Source organism: Lissotriton vulgaris, unplaced genomic scaffold (genome assembly GCF_964263255.1).
Source record: "Lissotriton vulgaris unplaced genomic scaffold, aLisVul1.2 SCAFFOLD_655, whole genome shotgun sequence".
In the NCBI taxonomy this organism is placed as follows: Eukaryota; Metazoa; Chordata; class Amphibia; order Caudata; family Salamandridae; genus Lissotriton; species Lissotriton vulgaris.
Genome location: NW_028242302.1, coordinates 195,882 through 222,452, shown reverse-complemented (window position 1 = coordinate 222,452; position 26,571 = coordinate 195,882). Strand labels below are relative to the sequence as shown.

Here is a 26,571-nt window from a genome sequence, read left to right as displayed (position 1 = left end):
TTGAACAGCAAACATCAGAAAAGTTCCCTTCTCTGGCATCGTGGAACAATTTATGAGTACTTTGAAAAGGGTGGTTCAGCGTGCTGCGCTGAAAGGCATCGACCTCATATTTGCTCTGCACCCAGCCCTTTGTGTCTACTGCTTCACTCCTTATTGCACGACAAGAGAACGTCCTGCTGCCTTGTGGTTCAGGAAAGCTCTGGGAGTGCAGATACCTCAATGGACCACCAGTTGGTCTATAGACCCTGATGAGATTAATGTCACTGACACCTCTCACAAATGCAAAATGAAGACCTATGCCGACAAGGGCCAACATGCTCGAGACACAGCTTTCGAGGAAGGAGACTGAGTTCTTGTTAAGCAAAACCAGACACACAAGACGGACACTGCTAAGAGTTGTGGCAAGCAAAGGGGTAAACAGTCAAAATATCAACTACAAAATATCGAATGGACATAATATCGAGTTTTAAATATTGAATGGACAAAATATCGACTGGACAGAATATAGACATCAAAAATATCGTTTTTAAGGTAAGTAATATAATATTGAATGTTAAAAATATAGACAGGTAAAATATCGAAGTATATAATATAGGTTATGAAAATTATCGAATTTTTAATAATATTGAATATTTTATAGTGCTTTTTATGTTATTATATGTGTGAAAAGTGTGTATTTATGTTATAATTTATTTTAATAATGACATTTGTTTTTTTAATTTTTGCGTAATTTAATTCTGTAGCGGGTTGTGGGTTTATAGGGGAATAGGGTGGGAAGTAATTTAATTATAATTAATTAAATATGTAAATTTATTTATTGGTATTCATTTTTAATTAATTGTTAATTAATTTATATTTGGTAATTAATTAAATTTTATTTGGCAATAAATATTAATTAATTGATTAATTGTTAATTATGTTAATTTTACTAATTTATTTTCTGTAGCGGGTTGTGGGTGTATAGGGGAATAGGGGGGGAAGTAATTTAATTATAATTAATTAAATATGTAAAATTATTTATTGGTATTCATTTTTAATAATTATTAATTAATTTATATTTGGTAATTAATTAAATTTTAATTGGCAATTAATTTTACTTAATTGATTAATTGCTAAATATGTTAATTTTAATAATTTACTTTCTGTGGTGGGTTGTGGTTTTATAGGGGAATAGGGTGGGAAGTAATTTATTTATAATTAATTAAATAAATAAATTTATTTAATTGTATTTAATTTGAATTTAAATGTTAAAATATTAATTGTTAATTTGTAATTAATTTGTATTAATAGGTAAATAATTGTAATAATTAATTTTAATTTGTAATTTTAATTGATTAATTATTATATTATATTAAATTGGTAATTACTTTTAATTAATTTTTTATAGATATTAATTTATATTTATTGAAATAATATATGAAGTATTTAATTTCCCTACTATTGCACTCTCTAGAGTGGGAATAGTAATTTTTACCACTATGCTATCCAACGCTTTTCCTACTGTTGCACTCATTGGAGTGGGAATAGTAATTTTTACCCCTACGCTATCCAACGCTTTCCCTACTGTTGCACTCACTGGAGTGGGAATAGTAATTTTAACCCCTACGCTATCCACCGCTTTCCCTACTGTTGCACTATTTGGCGTGGGAATAGTAATTTTTACCCCTGCGCTATCCAACGCTTTCCCTACTGTTGCACTCACTGGAGTGGGAATAGTAATTTTAACCCCTACGCTATCCAACGCTTTCCTTACTGTTGCACTATTTGGAGTTGGAATAGTAATTTTTACCCCTACGCTATCCAACGCTTTCCCTACTGTTGCACTCACTGGAGTGGGAATAGTATTTTTTACACTTCTGCTATCGTACGGTAATAATATTGGATATTATTGAATTATATTATGTTACTATATATATATGTTTTAACAAATATGATAGTAATTTTTTTTATTAATTTCATCAATTATTTAATTATTATAAGTTAATTTAAGTATTTTTAAGTATATTTTAGTAATTAATTTTTTATATTAATTTAATTTAACACTGTTTTTTATAAAGTCGATATTTTTATAAACTATATTTTTGTAAACGATATTTTGTACTCGATATTTTTGTACTTACCTGTTTGTAGATACAAACTCGATATTCTGTCTGTCGATATTTTGTCAGTGATCCAAGCAAAGGACATATCATAGCTGCTCAACGACCAGGAAAATCCATAACCAGAGACTCGTCACACTTAAAGCCTGTGCCATGATGTTTGTCAGCTCCAGACCTTGCGAGTGAGGTAAGTCCACCTGAGTGCCCAAGTCAAGCATCCGACTGTTCTCCAGAGAAGCCAGATGCATGCACCCTCTTCTATCTCATACAACTAGATGTGGAAGGCTGATACGAGCCCCTCGACGAATCATCGAGGAGTTGTTATGTATATACATTTGTTTGTACTTTATATTTAACAAGAGGGAGATGTTGTGTCCTGTGTTTATGTGCATGAAGACTCTAGTGGTCGTCGGCAGACTGCTTACAAGTATCCCGTAATCTGATGGGTGTGGCTGGGTGTAGTTCATGAAGTCTGTGACGCAGTGCGTCAGTTCACGGTTGCATACTGAAGAATAAAGATGTGCAAACCAGAGCTCTGTGTGCCGCGTGGTCTGTTAGATGCTCCTGGGCTGAGGGGGGGACGCTACAACAGCCAAGCACTTATATGTGCCCTAAAATCACCACAGAAACTGCTCTGCTCAGTCTGACCAGCGTGCCTGCTCCAGGGCCCGCATGTAATACCCTTTGAAGCCTGTGAGACACAAACCACACCCACGCAGAGTCAACAACTGTTGAAGGTGACATGACTGTGAGCAAAAAGCCTCTGGGTCTTGGCAGAGCTGTGGCAGTGCATGCCAAGTGGGTGAACATGAACCGGGGCATTGTAAACACCGCTAGGATTCCACGCAAAGCCAGATCTAATAAAATAGAGCGACCTTATTTGTGTAAAATACTAGAACCTGCCTCAACAGGACTGGAACCAAGATGGCGTCACTGCTGCAGCTGCAAGAGGCAGATAGCTTCTGCTGAGCAGGCCTCACAAATAAACACAAGACAGATTGGGGCAAACAGGGACAGACAGGGAGAAACAGAAGTAGAAAGATAGGGACAAACAGACCGGAAGAAACAGACACACAGGGACCGATTCACAGAACTAACTTAAGACAAAATCCTAAACGTAATACTTTTGGTATTCACAGAAGTTAGGATTTTGTCTTAAGACAAACTTAAGACAGACTTCAGTCAGACTTAAGACAGACTTAAGACAGACTTAAGTTAGGATTTTGTCTTAAGTGTGTCTTAAGTCTGTCTTAAGACACTTGTCGAAGTATATGCCGAAGCCCTGGAGTCTGGTATTCTTCCTTCGACGCTCCGCGAAGCGGTCATAGTTTTGTTGCCCAAACCAGGACGCGACCCCACGGTTTGCAGTTCCTACCGCCCTCTGTCACTTCTAAACCTGGACTATAAGATTCTGGCCAAAGTTCTGGCGATGCGGCTTGCGCTGCTGGTAAACACCATTATTTCGCCGGTGCATTCTGGCTTTGTCCCTCAGAGATCAACATCGCTGAACCTTCGCACAATTTTTTCGGTTCTGCACAGAATAGACCCCTCCACCCCGGCTGCCGCGGTCTTCTTAGACACCGAAAAAGCTTTTGACACTCTGGAGTGGCCCTTTTTTTTGGACGTGATGCGAAGGATGGGCATGCCCGCAATGTTTGTCGCGACTGTGGAGTTGCTATACACTGCACCCACGGCCCGTATTCGCCTTAATGGCACCATCACCGAAAGATTCACTCTTTCCAGAGGTACCCGACAAGGGTGCCCCTTATCCCCCTTACTTTTTATTTTGGCGATGGACCCCCTGGTTCGTCACTTCCAGGAGAAACATCTCCACAGAGGGCTCCAATTCTGCACCGGCCTCTCTTGGTCTCACTCTATGTAGACGACATGGTTCTATACGTCCGTACTCTGGAGACCAATCTACAACCCCTGCTGTCTGAAATTACGCGCTTTGGCGAACACTCGGGCCTTAAGGTAAATTGGCACAAATCGCAACTATTTCCACTCACCCCCGCCACTGCGCGGTGGCCTTGCTCCCTCCCGTTGGAGTGGTGTGAGGACTCTGTTAAATACCTTGGGATCCCTGTCCATCTCAACACCGTGTCCATTATTCGCCTGAACTACGGCAACGCTCTTGATTTTCTGGAAGATAACACCGACAGATGGCTCCGCCTCCCTTTATCAATGGCCGGGCGTATAGCCATTGTCAAGATGGTGGTTCTACCCAGGTTTTTATACCTCTTCAATAACATACCAATCCCTCTCACCAAGGTTTTTTTACCCAATTGCGCACTGCCCTGTTGAGATTGGTGTGGGGGGGGGGAAACGTCCACGACTGGCCTGGCGCACGCTGACCCTACCTTACGAGAAAGGCGACTTTGGGGTCCCAGATTTCTACCTTTACTACCTAGTCGCTCAGTGCTCGTATGCCCTCCCTTGGTACCATCCGGATGCCAGGATCCAACATTTGAAACCCGAAGCCGACGCGGTGCTCCCGGTGCCTCTGAACTCGGTTCTTCCCAAAGGCCTCCCCCGAGAACCACATGACATACTCCCCCTCACCACAACGACTTGGGCTTGGGACAAACTTAGGCGCTTGCTACACATTGACACGTTGTACTCTTCTGCCCTTCCACTGCCCAACTCCCACTTGCTCCCTATACCGGGCAAAATGGTGGTCCGCCGGTCGCTCTCAAAGTTCCAATTGAGTACGATCGGTGATCTGTTCCCCAATGGCCATGCTTTCCCTATAACCAAGGATCCCCACTTCACCGAGCGCACTTTTATGGACACATTCGTGCTCGCGAGAGTGCGTGCACTGTTGCGGGCTACATTTCCCACATTCCCATTACCGCCCGACGATACCCCGGCACTTACATCCATCATACAGAACACATCGGGAGCTCACGTGGTGTCCAAACTCTACAAGCTGTGCTTGTCCTCACTCCCATCGTCTGATGAGGCGGTTCGCGCCACATGGGAACAGGATCTGGGCACACAGATCTCTGACGACCAGTGGGAAGCGTGTTGTGCCATGACCAGAGAGGTTTCCATGAATAGCAGACACAAACTCATACACTTTAAATTCTTTCGAAGACTATACCATACACCGGCGCTTGCCCACAGAATTTACCCCACCAGACCCCACACCTGCCCCAAATGTAACGCCCCTCAGGCGGACTTTGCTCATCTTTCCTGGACCTGTCCAAAGCTGCACACCTAATGGGTTAAGGTGCACAAAACTCTGGGAGATATACTGGATCTGTCACTGACTGTCATGCCGGAAATTGCACTGCTGGGTTACGTGTCCAATTTCCCCTGCAAAACTCGCAAGTTAGCATCCATTTGCTTCCTGCTGGCCAAGAGAGAAATTGCGCTGCTCTGGTGCTCGCGACGTGCTCCCACGGTCAAAGCATGGCTCAGTAGTGTGGCATACTGCAATGTGAACAGTGTGGAATATTCTGAGCAAATCCCGGCCTCTTCCTGCCCTACGGACATCTGGGGTCTATATCGCCAATATATCGCTGGGAAAGCACAGGAGGCGCCCTCTCAGTCCCTACATCCCAACACACCGACCGGGGTGGGTTAGATCATGGGACACCCTTCCTTACACCCATTCTGGCGCTGATTTTACTGTGGCACACTTCCGCCCCTTAGGCGTTGGGGCAGGGTCTTGGTGAGTCGGGGTCCCATCGCCACTTTCGGCACAGGGGACACCTTGCCTGTGGTTCAGGGATTTAGTACAGTGCTCGGTTCCTTCCTGGGACCTTTACGTCATCGCCTGCCTGTGTGGGCTCCTGCCCATAGTTCAGATCCTAATAGGGTGGAACAGGCCATTGTCTGATTTAGCTGTAATGTGGTTGTTGTCAACGGTCATGCTCGCCATCACACTAGCTGAGTTGCTATGTTGGTCTTGCAATCTAGTAATTATGATTTCTGTCTCTTTTATCTTACCTTTGATTTTCGTGCTATTAGCTGAATTTACTTTACATAGGAGTTGTCTTATTAGAAAATGTTCCTACTGTATCATCCACAATGTTCTACTGCGCAATCCTACTGTACACCTATTTGTACTGATTGATATGCTAACTGTGACAATTGTTATTCACAAGTGCATTACTTATATTCGTTTTTTTACTACTGTGGATTGACTCAACAGCCTTAATTAAGTGTTTTTAAAAAAAAAGTCTGTCTTAAGACACATGGGCCGACTGGAATAAACTGAAGCAGAAAGACAGTGACGAACAGAGGCAGACTGACACAAACTGATGCAGAAAGATTGGAACAATTTGGAGCAGTCTGGCACAGAAAGATAGGGGCAAGCACGGCAAAGGCTATATATGATGCAGAGGTTTGGGGTTTTAGGGACTCTAAAAGATTACAGTTGGAGGAAGATACATTTCTCCGGAGAATCCTAAAGATCTCTCAGGCCATTCCAGATGAGATTGCCCATAGGGAACTTGGTACCCAATACATCACAGATTTGATAAAGATGAGGCCAATTATGGCATGGCTCAGAATCTGGATTAATCCAGAGGCAGGATTGAGTAGGGAAATTGTTGCAGATTGTCTGCAAAGGGATAAGGGCCTGCATATTCCATGGCTAAATTTTGTCAAAAACACACTAGAGTCCATTGGCCAGCATACTCTTTTTAGTAATCCCTCCACGATTGCCACCAATTGTAAATCATTAGTCAGGAAACTGCTGCTGGAAAATTATAACATGATCAGAGCAGGCACTGAGTCATCAAAGCGTTCAGTAGTGGCCCATTCCTTAATTGACAACGGGGAGGGTATGGAACCCTACTCATGGCTGATTCACAATCAGCAGGACAGGTTTTTAATGTGCTGTTTTAGGCTCAATTTGTTACATAATATATTATCTTATCCCTCTGGTTTTACTGTAACGATTGAGCAGAAGGGGGCCTGCGGCTGCCACAATAGGTCTCCGCTGGACACCCTTCATTTTGTTCTCCTTTGTTCATTTTATCAGTCCCCTAGGCGCAGTTTCCTATTCGATATTTTAAGAGAGAAAAAATTGCGTCATGCTAAAGCTGCATTACTCTATTTACAAAGAGCAAATGATACTCGCACTTTATTATCTGTGGTAAGCTTTTTAAAAATTGCTGTCAGGCTACGGAACACACGGGATTAAGCTATGATGTACATACAATCTGTATTCTTCTCTATATGAATTTTATTAGCTATGTATCTGTTTTTAAACTTACATATAGTTCAGTATTGTAATGTAAATTAATTTTTATAACTTGTATTTTTATGATGGTTTTTATCATCGAAATAAAGATTTACTGAACTGATAGAGGCAAGCACAGTGGGAAAACGGAGGGAGACACAGCGACAAACAGGGTCAGACTGGAACAAACTGAGACAGAAAATAGGGACAAACAGGGACAGGCTGAGAAAACTAGACAGGGAATAATTCAGAGAGACAAACAGGGACAAAACAGACAGGCAGACAAACAGCCAACGGGTATTGAGAGACAGAGCGACAGGCGGAGGCGCAGCAGGTGCTTAAAGGACAGACAGACAGACGGACAGACAGGCTGCCCCCTCACCTTGTTGTGCAGGTAGCTCTCCAGGTCTTCCTCGGTGATGCCTCTCATGGCCTGGCGCTCCTTCGACCCAAACATCGGAGCTGCCTGCGGGGCTGGGGCGGTGGAGGGGCCGGACACACGGCAGGGCACCGCACAGCCGGACGGACACACGGCCGGGCACAGCACAGCCGGAAGGACACACAGCCGGGCACTGCACAGCCGGAGCTCCTCCCTCGACGCTCAGAGGCTTCTTAACAGAGAAGACAGAAAAAGCCCGGTTGAGGGTTCGAGGATGCAGGTGTGCCCCGTGAGACTCTCACCCCAGCCTGGGAGGGCGACGGACGGTCCCTCTCACAGGGGCCTCTCGGGGGCTCACTCTCCCCTCCCCCTACGGCCTCCGCTCAGTTTCTTACTCTCTTCACTTTCTTTCTTCCTTCCTCACTGTTGCTTACTTATGTTTAGCCTATGTTTCACAATCTTACTCCCGATGCCACTTACCTTACCTTTTCTCCTCTTCTCACGATCTTGCGTCTTTCTCTCGTTAATCTTCCTTTTCTCCTTATCTCCTTCTTTCTTTCGCTTCAAATCTTTTCTTTTTGTCCTGTCTTACTTCTCTCTCACTTTCTCTTCTTTTTCACTTCCTTCCTTCACTGCCGTTTCTTTATCTCTTCTCTTTCACTATCTGTTTTTATCTATATTGTCTGTGATTCTTCTTTCCCTTCCTTTTCTCCTTTCTGTTTCTGCCTCCCTGCCTTTGTCTCTTTCTCCTTTCCTTTTTCGTGACCCCCCTCTGCTCCTTACTTGTGGCTGTGCTGACAGTAAACAGCGCGCTCCCCTGGCCCCGGCCGCAGTCAGCCCCGTCTCTTTACAGTAAACAGGCCACGGGCGGGCTTCACTGCTCTCGGGCTCCCGGGGTGTCATGGGAAGTCCAGGTAATCAATTGCTTCGATTGGCTCTGATCGCTGCTGCTCCAGTTCACACACAGACAGGCCCCGGCTGGTGAGCACACTGGATCCCAGCATGCAGTGCGCACAGATCCCCCCCCCACCACACAGAGCTGCTGACTTTGGAACTGGGGATCCAGGTTCGAGCCTCGGCGTCGACTCAACATCCTGTGATTCTGGGCAAATCACTTCATCTCTGAGAGATTTACAAGCTCCTTGCGCCACTTTTGCATCACTTGTGGGGGCAGATTTACAAGAAAGTGACGCATCTGTGAAGATGCGTCACTTTCCCCGCACCACTGTGAGAAACCCTTGCGCCACTAATGATGCGCTGTATTTACAATACAGTGCACCATGGTGCAAGGATTGATAGATGTGTCAGAAATTCTGACGCATCTGTTGACGCAAAAGTCACGCATTGCTGGAGTCGTGTTGACGCAAGCACGATGCAACTCCAGCAATGCAGGGGGAGGCCTATCCGCATTGTGCTTCAAGCAGGTGTAAGAATTTGACACAGTGACATCCTAGAAGTGGCTCAGTGAAATCTTGTAGATTTCACTGCGTCACTTCTACAAGGCTTTTTTGCGTTGGAACGCCCACCCTGCATACATCATACCTGACGCAGGTAAAATTTGATGCAGGGCTTTACAATGTGACTTATCTCCCTAGATGCATCACGTTTTAAATGGGCCGCATTTTTTACGCTGCTGTTGCATCACAAAAAGTGACGCAACTGCAGCGCAAAAATGACTCAAGGGGCTTGTAAATTTGCCCCGTCCTATGTTAAAAGTAACGCAAAAGTGGCGCAAGGGGCTTGTAAATCTGCCCCCGTGTTTACCAAAACGGAATGTGTCCTTTTGTAACGTAACTGGTGCTCATGTAAAGCGCTCCAGTACCTTCGGGTAGAGTTACCGCTATATAAAACTGAAAAGAAAAAAAAACACTCGTACGGTTAAGAACTTCAGATTTCGAAATCACACACGTTTCTTCTCTGGACCGCTAAAGCTTGAAACGGGCGACTCGGAAAGTCTCATGCGCCCACTCAATATAAATATGTATTTAAACATTGGACACGTATGGGCAAAATATATTCTTTATTTATTTACACATGTATTTTTTTTTAAATGCTACGTGGGGTAGTTTGCTGCTCGGGAAATGGTACAGGGAAAATACGGCTGCCCGCATCGCACGCAGTGGGCCCTGTAAGACGATATTCCCCTTAGTGCCACATTAGTCATATCCCGCACACCCCTTTCCATGGGAGTCCCGCCTATGTCCAGCGTCTCTGCAGCGTCATTTCTGGTGCGCCGTGGGCTGGGGTCAAGTATTGATACCTGCCCTCACCCATTGGCCATTCGCTTTGTTCCCAGCTGAACATGCTGTCACCTTCCGAACCGCTTACCCTGCGTGCCGGCGGGCAAAGGAAGAGAACGTATTAAGTATGAATTTGCGTTGCAGGCGGAGTTACGGGATGATCCGGAGGCTGAATGTTACATAGGGGTACGCTTTCAGGAGCACAGAGGGGTGCCTTATGCCAAACCCCCAGGTGTCTTTACGGCAGGACCCTGGATAAAATCATTGACGCCCCGTCAGTCCTTAAGGCGGTTGTAAGCCTGAGCAACTGGGGGCTTTCCTGGACACGCTCGGCCCCTCAAAAGGCGTGAGTAAAGGGATGGACTGGTGGTCCATGGTATTTAAGGGGGATAATCCCCACATAAATGGTAGCACCATTTGAGTTGACCACGGTGCAGTTTGGCTCATCAGGCGGGCAGGGCAGATTTGGTTAGGCACCACTGCCTGCCCTTGGATCGCCCGTAAGTTAACCCAACACGTCGGCATACTTCTTGTATGAAATAAACCTGTAGCAAACTCTTTCCCAACAAAACTTGTGTGGACTGATTATTTTGTGCAGCGCCACCATTTACTGCTAAGCTACGGGGTTGCTATGTCGGCGCTATGTAAAGATGGGAGGGGAAGGTCAAAGCCCTAGAAGGTCGGCAGTGAGGCGCTAGATCTTGAAGTTAGTCCAGACCCTTCACCCAGGCACTCTTTTGGGTGCTGCCGAATACCCTGAATTTGATGCTGGCACCCCCAGGGATTGGGAGCCGGGCCGAGGACAGTGCTATCCAGGTGTGCTTCGTGATCGTGCACGTGCAGGTTAGGGCCAACGCATCCAAACAAGCACTGGAAAAGTCAATAGGCCTGGGTTTGGCGTGCTAACGTAGGCAGTGGATTGAAAAACACTGGAGGGCAGCAGCGAGCATGGAGGGCTCTGGTCTGACTCCCTTTATGGGGACCACCGGGCTGGTGGGGGCTAGTGAGACATACCCATGAGGGGGGGTGTTTGCCTCTGGAATCCATCCTACTACAGCTCTACAACTCTTCTAAGTTTACTCCATTCCACACTTGACTCTCAGGACGGTGAGGGTGAGCAGGCACGGGTTTTTCAGGGAGGGAGGGGCACGGAGCTCAGAACTCAAACATACACAATAATTTACTGTCCAGCCCAGAGCCTATCTTAGTAAAAAGAAAGTAATGTAAAGCCACAGAAAAAGAAAGTGCTTCCCAGTGCTAGGTTGGGGTTAGAAAGAGGGTTCTTTTTCACTAGCCGCAGCATCTACTGTACCCTATCCCATTTTCAAGAGTACACCCGCAGAGTATCCATAGGGTGCACCCGCAAAGTATCCATAGGGTGCGCCCACACAGTATCCATAGGGTGCACCTGCACAGTATCCATAGGGTGCACCTGCACAGTATCCATAGGGTGCACCCACACAGTATCCATAGGGTGCACCCGCACAGTATTCATAGGGTGCACCCGCACAGTATCCATAGGATGCACCTGCACATTATCCATAGGTTGCACCTGCACAGTATCCATAGGGTGCACCCACACAGTATCCATAGAGTGCACCCGCACAGTATCCATAGGGTGCACCCTCACAGTATCCATAGGGTGCACCGCACAGTATCCATAGGGTGCACCACACAGTATTCATAGGGTGCATCCGCACAGTTTCCATAGGGTGCACCCGCACAGTATCCATAGGGTGCACCCGCACAGTATCCATAGGGTGCACCTGCACAGTATCCATAGGTTGCACCCGCAGAGTATCATTAGGGTGCACCCGCACAGTATCTATAGGGTGCACCCGCACACTATCCATAGGGTGCACCCGCAGAGTATCCATAGGTTGCACCCGCACAGTATCCATAGGGTGCACCCGCACAGTATCCATAGGTTGCACCGCACAGTATCATTAGGGTGCACCCGCACAGTATCCATAGGGTGCACCCGCACAGTATCCATAGGGTGCACCCGCACAGTATCCATAGGGTGCACCTGCACAGTATCCATAGGATGCACCTGCGCATTATCCATAGGTTGCACCTGCACAGTATCCATAGGGTGCACCCACACAATATCCATAGGGTGCACATGCACAGTATCCATAGGGTGCACCCGCACAGTATCCATAGGGTGCACCGCACAGTATCCATAGGATGCACCACACAGTATTCATAGCGTGCATCCGCACAGTATCCATAAGGTGCACCCACACAGTATCCATAGGGTGCACCCGCACAGTATCCATAGGGTGCACCTGCACAGTATCCATAGGTTGCACCCGCAGAGTATCATTAGGGTGTACCCGCACAGTATCCATAGGGTGCACCCGCACAGTATCCATAGGGTGCACCCGCACAGTATCCATAGGATGCCCCTGCACATTATCCATAGGTTGCACCTGCACAGTATCCATAGGGTGCACCCACACATTATCCATAGAGTGCACCCGCACAGTATCCATAGGGTGCACCCTCACAGTATCCATAGGGTGCACCGCACAGTATCCATAGGGTGCACCACACAGTATTCATAGGGTGCATCCGCACAGTATCCATAGGGAGCACCCGCACAGTATCCATAGGGTGCACCCGCACAGTATCCATAGGGTGCACCTGCACAGTATCCATAGGTTGCACCCGCAGAGTATCATTAGGGTGCACCCGCACAGTATCTATAGGGTGCACCCGCACACTATCCATAGGGTGCACCCGCAGAGTATCCATAGGGTGCACCCGCACAGTATCCATAGGGTGCACCGGCACAGTATCCATAGGTTGCACCCGCACAGTATCATTAGGGTGCACCCGCACAGTATCCATAGGGTGCACCCGCACAGTATCCATAGGGTGCACCCGCACAGTATCCATTGGGTGCACCCGCACAGTACCATAGGGTGCACCTGCACAGTATCCATAGGATGCACCTGCGCATTATCCATAGGTTGCACCTGCACAGTATCCATAGGGTGCACCCACACAGTATCCATAGAGTGCACACGCACAGTATCCATAGGGTGCACCCGCACAGTATCCATAGGGTGCACCGCACAGTATCCATAGGGTGCACCACACAGTATTCATAGGGTGCATCCGCACAGTATCCATAGGGTGCACCCACACAGTATCCATAGGGTGCACCCGCACAGTATCCATAGGGTGCACCTGCACAGTATCCATAGGTTGCACCCGCACAGTATCCATAGGGTGCACCCGCACAGTATCCATAGAGTGCACCCACACAGTATCCATAGGGTGCACCGCACAGTATCCATAGGGTGCACCGCACAGTATTCATAGGTTGCACCCGCACAGTATCCATAGGGTGCACCCGCACAGTATCCATAGAGTGCACCCGCACAGTATCCATAGGGTGCACCCAGACAGTATCCATAGGGTGCACCGCACAGTATCCATAGGGTGCACCACACAGTATTCATAGGGTGCATCCGCACAGTATCCATAGGGTGCACCCGCACAGTATCCATAGGGTGCACCCGCAGAGTATCCATAGGGTGCACCCGCACAGGATCCATAGGGTGCACCTGCACAGTATCCATAGGTTGCACCTGCACAGTATCATTAGGGTGCACCCGCACAGTATCCATAGGGTGCACCCGCACAGTATCCATAGGGTGCACCTGCAGAGTATCCATAGGGTGCACCCGCACAGTATCCATAGGGTGCACCTGCACAGTATCCATAGGATGCACCTGCACATTATCCATAGGTTGCACCCACACAGTATCCTTAGAGTGCACCCGCACAGTATCCATAGGGTGCACCCGCACAGTATCCATAGGGTGCACCGCACAGTATCCATAGGGTGCACCACACTGTATTCATAGGGTGCATCCACACAGTATCCGTAGGGGGCACCCGCACAGTATCCATAGTGACTTATCAGATACGATTGTAGGCAACGATTTTGCATAGGTACGAGTCCGCTAAGCAATTACTACATCAGGTGATTTGTACGGCATTGCAATCCGTTCTTGAAGAATATAATCCCCGCAGGTTAATGGTAACTTCCTAACGGCAGGTTTATCTTTGTGCATTCAACACACAGTCTCCCAGTCTTTCAATCTCAGGGTGTATGTTACCTGCTCAGCAGAGGCGTGGTTTGTGCGGCGCTGGATGGTACGCACCAGCAGCATCAGCTTCGGCGACCTAGCTCCGCAGGCGACAGCCTCATTTCACTCAGGTTTATTAGAGGAACAGTACAGCCAGTGGCGTAACAAAGGCCTCCGCAGCCCCCGCAGTGGGGTGGGGGCACCTGAGCTCCAGGGGGCCCCCTCAGCACAGTACCCTGGCCTGAGAGCTCCTAAGTGAGTCAGGAGGGGGGCCACTCCATGTACTTTGCAGAGGGCCCCCTCAAGTTTCGTTACACCACTGAGTGCAGCAAGCCTAATCGAAAGGTGCTCGTCTTCAGCAGCTGCAGCCTCTGGGCAGTAGGCGAGGTCGTCTGCAATGGCGATGAGGATGGCTCTAGTAGGATATGCCATATGTACCAGGGGCACTACCATCCTTTAGCCAAGCTGTAAGGGTGCCTGGAAGGCTCACTGTCGTTCTGGCTTGTAATTTCTTCGTGGAGTTCGCTACATGAATAGTAGAGACAGATGGCGTGACATCACAGGGCTTGGGTTGCCCTGGCTTCACTCCTGATGTCAGCCGGCTTCTTCTGGGGGCTTCACACACCAGGAGCAAAGCTGGGCTTCTCTTTCTGGACAGTCTTCTCGCCGCGGGCCTTGGCACTATACCGTCCCCTCTGTGGAGATAGGTAGGCTTCTAGGCACAAGGCAAGGCCACAGCTTCTCCAGCATGTTATGCAGACTTCAGGTGATGTTTCCTCAACTCTGGGCAACTGACTGCCATGCCGCCACCAGCCCGTCCCCACAGTGGCTCTCTGAGGTGCATCGCCTTCCTTGGGTAAGAATAATTTCGAACTGGAGCAGGGTTTTGATCCCATATTTATGCTGGTTTAACAGACAAGGGACGTGGGTCCACTGTTCCTAGGTCCTGGGACTGGCTTGGGGTGCCCACGACAAGGACGGTAGGATCGTGTCGATATACAGGGGCATGCCTGCAGTGCCTTTCTATGTCAAATAGCAGTTCTAGACCTTGGCTTCAACATGACAGGCCCAGGTCTCAGTGAACAAATCAGATTTGTTCGTGAGCGGGGCCAACAAAATTTTGGGCACTCCCGCCATACGTTACGTTTGACCGCTGCGGCGACGGATAGACGATTCCTGCAGAACTTCTTTCCTTCAGAGGTCTATGGACATTGTACATCGTGCACGTGTGCCGCTCTGAATATACGGGCGTTGAGCAATACAGATTCTGATCTATTCGAACTGAACCCCACGTTTGGACGTGAAGACCTCCATCATTCTATGTTCTATCCCGGACTCTTTGACACCCTTTTGACTACGGGATATGATTTACTAGACTCCCTCTGTAGTCTACTTCTATCTTTTATGCGTGGTCGCTGGTCTCGCCTGAGAGAGCGGACTTGGATGTGCCATCGTATTTTGTCATACACTATAGACTCATCCCATCTGGGAATCGCTCTGGAGTGTATACTTCGCTCCGGTGTATTGCACCTGAGATGATTTGCAGTTGTGTGTGTAGGAAGGTGGCTACCTGACTATGGTTACACCAGATTTTTTGCCTTGTGTTTAGCTGGTTTTCGACTTAGTTGGCCTGGTTCTCTGCTAATCAGGGTCCCAGGCTATCTGCTCTCTCTGTAAAATGGATTCCATGTACCCTAGGTGCATAACTAGATTGGCTTGGGTCACCTTATCAGCCCCTGTACAGAGCACTATAGGTGCCCAGGGCATAGGTGCATCCAAGGCCTACCAGGGGATGCAGCATATCTTTTGCCACCCCTGGCTGGCTCTCTAAAATTGACACAACTGGCTGATCACTCAGCTGGGGCAAGGTGGTGTAATCACCCCTTTCTTAGATATAGTATACTTTTATCTCAACCTAACTGGACACATATAAACCTATAAGCCACTCCTATGGCAGGCCTTAACAATCCTGGAGGCAGAGTGCGTGGTTTAATGTGAGATGGGACTCTAGCATGAGCTGAGCCTGTCTGCAGCTGTCGGGACCAATTACCTTAGCTGTTCCGGGATAATGCCAAACCATATACTATTAAGTGCATTATAATCCTCGCGGGTATATGTTAACTTTGGTTTGGCTTTATCAAAACATGTTGTGTAAGGTGTCATACGAATTGGAATACTACCCCCTCGCCAGTCCTGGCGACGGGGGTAGCATTCCACCCCTCTAGAGGGAGATGACATGTTACTTTGCTAAAACGGGGTTGATTTTTAAAAGAGCCTCAGATCCACAAAATGGATGCTTCTGCCACAGACACATGTCTGACCTCCTGCTGCTGACCGAAACTCAGCAGAGGAGGCCTGGACAAAGGGTTACCTGTCGCAGGGAGGTGTCACACCACCCCAGACAGGAGATAGTGGATTGTAGCAGGGAGGTTTGAAAGAAACCAGACACTGCCTGGGGAGCACAAAGCTGCCCTTGCATAATCCGGCCAAACCGGTTCTGGGGCACACCAGCCCCAGTCCCAGCGCGGCCTGGATCAAAGGAAAGGGGTGTATCCACCCCCTTCCTGGGTCCCACCCATAGGAGGGGACCTAGCAGGTAATCCAGCCCACCAGATTCGAATAAGAGTGGGAGCAGTGCCAATGCAACTCAGATTATCCTGAAGAAACATAAGAAATGAAACTCTGGACCCTTCGACATCCTACTCAACGTAGAAGACTGAAGAATCTCCCTTGCGGTCAAGAAGTGACCACCCTGTGCATACAGGCACCATCCAGCACCTCGACCCTTGCTTTGTTGCAGTTCCCGCCGGAACTCAAGCGACAGAGATCAACGAGATCAAGCTTGCCTGCCTTCTCCCAGCCCGATCCACAGTCCCTGCAGAGCTGAGACCCGTGGAGGCGACCGGAAGCGTGGGGCATGCCATCTTGAAAAGGCCACGAGACGCTGACCGTGCAGTCCAGGAGTAACCCTCGAAGCTGTACACCGGGGTTTGAGAAGCCCCAACCCTGAGCTGCTCTTGCACCGAAGCTCACCCCTCCACACTCGACGAGTGCTGCGTGGGGCCCTTCTGCTTGTGTTGGCTCGATGCGTTGGCCCGGTCACTTGCCAGCTGGCTTTTGGCCCCTGTGCCGACGAAAACCTTAAACCAACTTGCTTTTCTGGTTGCTCCATATTTGCACCAGCTCCAGTGAAAAGGAGCCCCCGCTCTGACCCTCCTGGCCTGAGTGAGAAGCAATCTCCCAGTTCCGCGTGAATTGCTTTTGCCAAGTGTTGTTTGCTCCAATCTTGATGCCAACAGCGCTAACGGCGAGAACCTGCGTCGGACAGATCGTGACCTGCTCCTGGACGTCGCAGATGCACCAGAGCCCACGTGACAGCAGAGAGAAGCTCCTCAACAACCATCTGATTGCGCCCGACATTGTCTGGTTCCGTCCTGGTTCCACCCTGGTCACTGCTGAGTGACCCAGACTCTGTCCCCTCTGCTTTCAGATACTTCTCGACTTCGATCCACCCTTGGATTACACCGGAAATTTCTGCTTCCCATCTCCTGCAGCATCTTCAGCTCCAAGCACCAAGAGCCTGCGTGTCAAAACCCGACGCCACTTCGACCCTATGCACCTGCTTCCTGTGGGTGAGGTAACATTACAACGCCGGTGTTCCCACACTGGTACACACCTCTAGGGTCTGTGTCTTAAGGTTTGTTCCTCTAGGTTCAGCGGAAGTATCTTTAAACTCTCTTTGTGTAACTTTTACGCGCCATTGACATTGCATTGGTGCAAGCCGCACTTTACGTGCTGCACCCGAAACCCGCTGGCTTTTCCCGACTTCAGCATTGCTAGTCCAGACTGCTCCCAGCGATTCCCTAGGCCCTAGGCCTAACCACTGTTCGATTGGTATCTCTTATACCATTTTTTTAATATATGGTTTGAGTGGCCACCCGCCCTCATCCATAATTGTGCAACTTTATATGTTATACTGTGCTTTTGATTTAACGCTTGTGCCACTTTGCTCATAAAGAGTACTGGGGATTATTTTAGAAATAAACACATATATTTTTTATAATATATACTTGTGTGGTGTCCTTTCATTTGATATTACAGGATTGCATGTGGTAAAACAGCTCGCTTAACACGACCTCTTAAGTTAAGCCTTTAAGGCTGCTTAGTCCATGCTACCCCTAGGATAGCTTGTCTAACAAGGTTGATTTACAACCAGACACCATAAGGGATTGTTTGGACTGATACAAGGTGGTTCCAGAATTGGAAACATCACATATCAGGCCAACTTCTCACATTGGTGCGCAGCGGTGCAGATTTGAGCTTGCTGTTGTTTTACCATTGCAATCTTTTTATCAAATTGAAAGATCACATCAAGTACCTTAGGTACATATAAATCAAAAGCTTAGCATATTAAGTTCTACTGAACTTAGTAGTTGTAGATAAAAGGGATTAGCACACCCTGACTACAACTCACTAGCAAGGTACAGTAGGAAAACACTTAGTGTAGGTAAGTGCACCACTTGCACCTCACTAGCAGTCATGTCTGACGCAGGTGGAGCCTCAGGCTCTATCCCTACGACAGTTGACCATACCAAGGCAACTTCCAGCTATGACAAACTTAGCCACAAAGACTTGAGTGCCTTGTGCATTGCAAGAGGGCTAAAAAGGGGCAGACACCCCACCATTCCTATCCTGATAGCCATCTTAGAAATGGATGACTTAAATAAGGAGAGTGTAGCTCCCTTAGCTTTGGGAGATGGAGTGAACCACCCTCAGAATGAGATAACTCCAGAAGAAGACGAAGAGGAGGAAGAAGGCTCAGAGGTAGATGAGCCTGCTCAGAGTCAGAGGGGTAACCAGGTCCCAGTGGGGAGGCTTAGCCAAGCCAACATGGACCTACTAGGGAATGGAGAGGGCCAGCACCTCCCCAGATCCTATAACATAGTTCCCACAGGCAATAGAAGGGTGAGATCTCCCTCAGTGGATTCTCACATTTCTAGTGTCTCCAGAAACTCTTAAAGGGGAATGACTTCCCCCCAGAGAAGAGAGCATAAGGCCAGGATGAAAGCTGTAGAACTCCAGATAGAGAGGGAAGAGTTAGCCCTGGCCCAAGCTAAACTTGCTTTAGCAAGGGAACAGAAAATGTGTGGCTTAGATGCCACTGGTGGCAGCAATAATCCTAGAGAGAAAGACAGGTCCTATAATACTAGAAACCTGACAACGATTGTGCCCCCATACACAGAAGGGGATGACATCCACAAGTGGATAACCGCTCTTGAGAGAGCCTGCATGGTACAGCAGGTTCCTGAGGAACAGTGGGCAGCAATCTTATGGTACTCCTTTTCAGAGAAAGGGAGAGATAAGCTCCTCACTGTCAGACATGAGGATGCTAAAAACTACAAAGTCCTGAAGAGTGCTCTAATAGATGGGTTTGGCTTAACCACAGAACAATACAGGTTAAAGTTCAGAGACACCCAGAAGACACAGACACAGGACTGGACTGATTTTGTAGATTGTGCTACTAAGGCTCTGGAGGGTTGGTTACATGGCAGCAAAGTACATGACTTCACAGGATTGTATAATTTGATTATGAGGGAGCAGATCCTAAGTAGTTGTCAGAACCAGCTCTTACACCAGCACCTGGTGGACTCAGATTTGACCTCTCCCCAAGAATTGGGAAAGAGGGCAGATAAATGGGTCAGAACCAGGATTAGGCCTAAGAATCAGGACAATAACCAGAAGAAGGAGTCTACCAAGCCTCAAGAAAAGGGTGGGGATAAAAATAAAGAAAAGACTTCCCCAGGGCCCCAAAACTCCAAGAATGGGGGTGGGTCCCAAGACACTTCTTCAACCCAGAAAAAGCCTTATTGTCATACCTGTAAACAGGTTGGGCATTACAAAACAGACAGCTGTTGTCCCAAGAATGGCAATAAAGAGAATATACCTCCAAAGCCAGCTCCAACGCCTCCTGTTACTGTCAGCAGTAATCCCCCAGGAAGTGGGAGCACACCCAGGAATCTGGGTGGGTTTACTTTTGGAGCCCAGGTGGACCCTGGCCTATCCAGGTCCACATCCCCAAATGATCTTGTTTATGAGACTGGCATGGGGTTTGTCAACTTCTCTGATTGCCCAAATACCTTGAGCAAATATAGACAAGAACCCATCATCAATGGTTTGAAAGTTGAGGCCTTTAGAGACACAGGGGCTATCATCACTATGGTGGCTGACTGTATAGTCCCCTCTAAGCAACTTTTACCAGGTGCCACATACCAGGTAACAAACATTGATGGCATCCAGACAAATCATCCCATGGCAGTAGTAAGTCTCAGCTGGGGAGGTGTCATTGGCCCAAAGAGAGTGGCAGTGTCACCAAACTTGCCTGTAGACTGTCTACTGGGTAATGATTTAGAAATCTCAGCCTGGGCTGAGGTTGAACAGGAAATCTATTCTAGAATGGTAAACTCCAATGGAAAGGTTAGTGGGGCTGTAATAGCTACAGCCCCAACCCAAGATGTCCTTCCTGAAAAGGTTGGTAGGGCTGAGCAACTCTCTGCCCCATCTTTAACAGAAGCTCTTCCAAAACAGAATAGCAAAGCTGTTATGATAACAGCAGAAACCCAAACTGAGTCTCCTCCTGAAAAGGTTGGTGGGGCTGTGATGGCCACAGCCCAAACTCAAACTGATATGTGTGTTGTGAAGCCTGAAATGATGGATCACTCGACCCAAACTGAGAGCATGGAGGAGGAAGAGAAATCTCCCCCTCACCAGACACTAGGACAAGATCAGCCTCCTCAGGGAACTGATCTTACCCCTGATGAAGGAACTGCCCCAGAGGTTGTTAGGCCTGGCCTGACAGAGCCTCTGATGGCAGTGGACCCTTCTCAGGTGGGATCCAGTCTGGAGCAGGTAACCTGCCCCTCTCTACCTTGCCTTAGTCAGCCCAGGGCTGCAGAGGACAAGAAGGACAGTGAGACCCAGAGGGCCCCCTGCCAAATAAAGCACCCCTATCAACAGATTAGGGGCACCAAAACTAGTAGCCCTAGTGAGGTGCAAACTTTAAAAACTCCTGAGGGATCCCCCTTAAAAGTTGTTAGGGACCTCCCCCAGATGGATATTGTTGGGCACAGCCAAACCTGGGACCAAAAGGCCCCAAACCTGACCTGTCCCTCCAGCAAGCCAAACAGAGGGACCCAGCCTCCAGCTTTAGGTAGCCAGAGACTGACCCTGAGAGCTCAGTGCAACTCAGTTGAAGAAAGAAAGGCACACATGGTGGAGAGTGATTGGAGGAAGCTGAGCCCTAAAGTAGTAAAGCCTCACTTCAATACTCCATATCCAAACCAGCCTTTAACTTTGCATAAACACACCCAAGGTAGTGATTCCCTATGGTGGAGACCCTCTAATACCCCTAGGGTGAGGGACTGCTTAGTGGACCATGAGACAGGGGGTACCCATGCTAGTGCAGGTACTTCCTTATATGGCCACTCAGGCAATATAGGCTTACCTGGCCAAGGATAGCCTTATCTCCTTTCGTTTGGGGGGGGGGGGGGGTGGTTATGTAGGAAGGTGGCTACCTGACTATGGTTACCCCAGATTTTTTGCCTTGTGTTTAGCTGGTTTTCGACTTAGTTGGCCTGGTTCCCTGCTAATCAGGGCCCCAGGCTATCTGCTCTCTCTGTAAAATGGATTCCATGTACCATAGGTGCATAACTAAATTGGCTTGGGTCACCTTATCAGCCCCTGTACAGAGCACTATAGGTGCCCAGGGCATAGGTGCATCCAAGGCCTACCAGGGGCTGCAGAATATCTTTTGCCACCCCTGGCTGGCTATCTAAAACTGAAACAACTGGCTGATCACTCAGCTGGGGCAAGGTGGTGTAATCACCCCTTTCTTAGATATAGAATACCTATATCTAAACCTAACTGGACACATATAAACCTATAAGCCACTCCTATGGCAGGCCTTAACAATCCTGGAGGCAGAGTCCGTGGTTTAATGTGAGATGGGACTCTAGCATGAGCTGAGCCTGCCTGCAGCTGTCGGGACCAATTCCCTTAGCTGTTCAGGGATAATGCCAAACCATATACTATTAAGTGCATTAAAATCCTTGCGGTTATATGGTAACTTTGGTTTGGCTTTATCAAAACATGTCGTGTAAGGTGTCATACGAATTGGAATACTACCCCCTCGCCAGTCCTGGCAATGGGGGTAGCATTCCACCCCTCTAGAGGGAGACGACATGTTACTTTGCTAAAACGTGGTTGACTTTTAAAAGAGCCTCAGATCCACAAAATGGATGCTTCTGCCACAGATACATGTCTGACCTCCTGCTGCTGATGAAACTCAGCAGCGGAGGCCTGGACAAAAGCTTTCCTGTTGCAGGGAGGTGTCACACCACCCCAGACAGGAGATAGTGGATTGTAGCAGGGAGGTTTGAAAGAAAACAGACACTGCCTGGGGAGCACAAGGCTGCCCCTTGCATAATCCGGCCAAACCGGTTCTGGGGCACACCAGCCCTAGTCCCAGCGTGGCCTGGATCAAAGGAAAGGGGTGTATCCACCCCTTCCTGGGTCCCACCCATAGGAGGGGACCTAGCAGGTAATCCAGCCCACCAGATTCGAATAAGAGTGGGAGCAGTGCCAATGCAACTCAGATTATCCTGAAGAAACATAAGAAACGAAACTCTGGACCCTTCGACATCCTACTCAACGTAAAAGACTGAAGAATCTCCCTTGTGGTCAAGGAGTGACCACCCTGTGCAAACAGGCACCATCCAGCACCTCCACCCTTGCTTTGTTGCAGTTCCCGCCGGAACTCGAGCGACAGAGATCGACGAGATCAAGCTTGCCTGCCTTTCTCCAGCCCGATCCACAGTCCCTGCAGAGCTGAGACCCGTGGAGGCGACCGGAAGCGTGGAGCATGCCATCTTGGAAAGGCCACGAGATGCTGACCGTGCAGCCCACGAGTGACCTTTGAAGCTGTACACCAAGGTTTGAGAAGCCCCAACCCTGAGCTACTCTTGCACTGAAGCTCACCCCTCCACACTCGACGAGTGCTGCATGGGGCCCTTCTGCTTGTGTTGGCTTGACGCGTTGGCCCGGTCACTTGCCAGCTGGCTTGTGGCCCCTGTGCCGATGAAAACCTTAAACCGACTTGTTTTTCTAGTTGCTCCAGATTTGCACCAGCTCCTGTGAAAAGGAGCCCCGGCTTTGACCCTCCTGGTCCGAGTGAGAAGCAATCTCCCAGTTCCGCGTGGATTGCTTTTGCCAAGTGTTGTTTGCTCCAATCTTGAAGCCGAAGGCACTGACGGCGAGAACTTGCGTGGGACAGATCGTGACCTGCTCCTGGACGTCGCAGATGCCCCAGAGCCCACGTGACAGCGGAGAGAAGCTCCTCGACAACCATCTGATTGCGCCCGACATTGCCTGGTTCCGTCCTGGTTCCACCCTGGTCGCTGCTGAGTGACCCAGACTCTGTCCTTTCTGCTTTCAGATACTTCTCGACTTCGATCCACCCTTGGATCACACCGGACACTTCTGCTTCCCATCGCCTGCAGCATCTTCAGCTCCAAGCACCAAGAGCCTGGGTGTCAAAACCCGACGCCACTTTGACCCTATGCACCCGCTTCCTGTGGGTGGGGTAACATTGCAACGCCGGTGTTCCCACACTGGTACACACCTCTAGGGTCTGTGTCTTAAGTTTTGTTCCTCTAGGTTCAGCGGAAGTGCCTTTAAACTCTATTTGTGTAACTTTTAAGCACCATTTACATTGTATTGGTGCAAGCCGCACTTTACGTGCTGCACCCGAATCCTGCGGGCTTTTCCCGACTTCAGCATTGCTAGTCCAGATGCTCCCAGCGATTCCCTAGGCCCTAGGCCTAACCACTGTTCGATTGGTATCTCTTATACCATTTTTTTAATATATGGTTTGAGTGGCCACCCGCCCTCATCCATAATTGTGCAACTTTGTATGTTATACTGTGCTTTTGATTTAACACTTGTGCCCCTTTGCTCATAAAGAGTACTGGGGATTATTTTAGAAATAAACACATATATTTTTATAATATATACTTGTGTGGTGTCCTTTCATTTGATATTATAGGATTGTATGTGGTAAAACAGCTCGCTTAACACGACCTCTTAAGTTAAGCCTTTAAAGCTGCTTAGTCCATGCTACCCCTAGGATAGCTTGTCTAACAAGGTTGACTTACAACCAGACACCATAAGGGATTGTTTTGACTGACACAACGTGGTTCCAGAATTGGAAACATCACGTATCAGGCCAACTTCTCACAGCACCTGTACATAATCCACCAAGCACTCAAAAATCAAGTCCACTTTAAATTCACAAAATAAGTAAGCTTCTTCAGATCCCTTCTTTTATTCGGTCATCAATTTGAATGGAAATTCTTGAACAGCAATACAGCCAACACGTGTTTCGTCTCGTCTTTGTTTGACAAATAGACTTCTTCAGGGCTGCAAATAATTACAATAACCTAAGTTTAGGTTTGTAATAAAAACACTAATGGCAAAACCACAAAATTATAACATTAACATAGGTTAAAAGCACCTGTTTGTCCTTCTTGCTGTGTGCCCTGATGAAGGTGTGACCCTAAAACTGGCCAAGACCGAAACGCGCGTTGGCGCCTAAAGTCTTGGGTTGATTCCTTCAGGACCTAATTCATCACCTAAGATCTGGCCACTGTTGTACGATATGCTGTTGATGAATGATGAATGTATGAGTGTGTTTGATCCTTATGGATGCATTGAACAATTGTGGAGTGCATGGAGAGATATGAGTCCTTTTGAATGTGTTTTGGGATGAATGGGTGTTTAAATTGAATGTTATAACCGCTTTTGGACTGCCATGTGTATGTTTTGATTTCTATTTTATTATTCTATTTTGTTACAAAAGAACATATATTTATATACAAAAGAAATTAAATAAAAAAATGAACTTTGTCTTATAATGAGTTGGTTTTGGACAGTCTGATTTGCTTCTGGTCTTGGTGAGTTTTGCACTGCTATTTTGCAATATAGGACCCTAATTGGGCCATAAGTATTAGCAAAGGGCATTCTTCTTTTTTCTTTTTATAATACGGGGCCAACAAAGAGTCAGGATACCAGATTCACGGCAGTCGGATTACTCAGGCCAGGGTTACGTGCTTGTGGACCACGCATATAGCACCCCCATCCAATGAGCTTTAGGTGTCCAGTAGTCCCTCATGTAGTTCAGTGAAAGCACTTGAGTGGAGGCAGAAGGGTGCACCCAAACAGCCAAAGAACCACGTAAGGGACGGGTACTCCACTGTGCGCAGCCAAGATGTTGGTGGAAAGGTCTCAGCCGATGGCTAAACAAAGCGGGCCACAGAAAGCCAAAAAGAGAGGGTCCGAGACCACTCTTCCAATAGCATGTTTTGGTATGACCGGCTGTGGCGACAGGGTAAGCTTGAAGACGATGCAGTGGAAGACATCTCACAACAGCATTTTGTACAATCTTCAGCAGGACACAGTTGGTAGGGACAGACTATGGCCAGTGTCACTCGTCCTAGCATATCATGGATGTAGGATGTGGCAAAAAACACTGCCTAGGCCTTCCTTCCCCTACAACTGTCACACGTGCCGAATCTCCCACTTTATCTTGTCTACCTGTTCGCCGCTGCCTTCTTGGGAACACCTGGTCCTCATTCGTACAGCTTTACTGCCCCCTTATGAACTACTAGTCATCATTCATACTGCCTTACTTCCCTCCTAGGAACTATTGTTCCTCATTCATGCTGCCTTACTGCCCTCTTAGGAAGTACTGGTCATCATTCATCCCCAAGGATTCTCGCTCAGCCCCACGTTCTTCAACATCTACATGACCTCCTCACCGCCATCGTTAGACAGCATGGGCTCAACATTGTATCCTATGCCGACGACACCCAGCTCATCCTCTCCCTCACGTAGAACCCCAAAGACACAAAACTCAGCTTGCAGGAAGGAATGAAAGATGTTGCGGCCTGGATGAGCAACAGCTGCCTAAAGCTCAACGCGGAGAAGACAGAGGTCATCTTCCTTAGACCGTCTTCCACCACCTGGGACATCACCTGGTGGCCCTCAGCTCTCGAAAACCCACCAACTCCAACAGACCACTCTCGAAACATCTGCATCATTCTAGACTCCTCCCTCTCCATGAACCGCCAGATCAACACCGTCACCTCCACCTGCTTCAACTCCCTCCGCATCCTCCGCAAGACCTTCAAGTGGTTCCCCCTCGAATGCAGAAAGACCATCACCCATGCACTCATAACCAGCAGACTGGACTACAGCAACGCCCTCTACGCCAGAATCAACAAAACTGTGCTACACAAGTTCCAAACCATCCAGAGCACTGCAGCCAGACTCGTCGTTGGAATCCCACGACACAAGCACATGACCCAGCACCTATGAGACCTCCACTGGCTCCCCATCGAGAAGTGAGTAACCTTCAAGCTACTCACCCACGCCTACAAATCCCTACACAACATCGGACCCAAATACCTCAACGAAAGAGTCTACTTCCAGTTACCCAAAA

The 26,571-nt window shown here is 48.1% G+C and overlaps 1 protein-coding gene and 1 pseudogene across 2 annotated transcripts in view; one reads left to right on the top strand and one right to left on the bottom strand.

Annotated features, from left to right (window-relative positions):
* MAB21L3 (mab-21 like 3) overlaps nt 1–8,518 on the bottom strand; it is a 94,291-nt gene extending 85,773 nt beyond the window's left edge. For both annotated transcript variants that reach the window (XM_086948293.1, XM_086948292.1), the window contains exons 1-2: nt 8,456–8,518; nt 7,676–7,904 (exon numbers count right to left, since the gene is read on the bottom strand). In XM_086948293.1, the coding sequence (XP_086804419.1) occupies nt 7,676–7,750 (75 nt within the window). In that variant the 5' untranslated portion in view covers nt 7,751–7,904; nt 8,456–8,518. The remainder of the gene's footprint in view (nt 1–7,675; nt 7,905–8,455) is intronic.
* A 10,039-nt stretch (nt 8,519–18,557) lies between these two features.
* Nucleotides 18,558–20,821, top strand: LOC147669003 (uncharacterized; annotated as a pseudogene).
* The last annotated feature ends 5,750 nt before the right edge of the window (nt 20,822–26,571 follow it).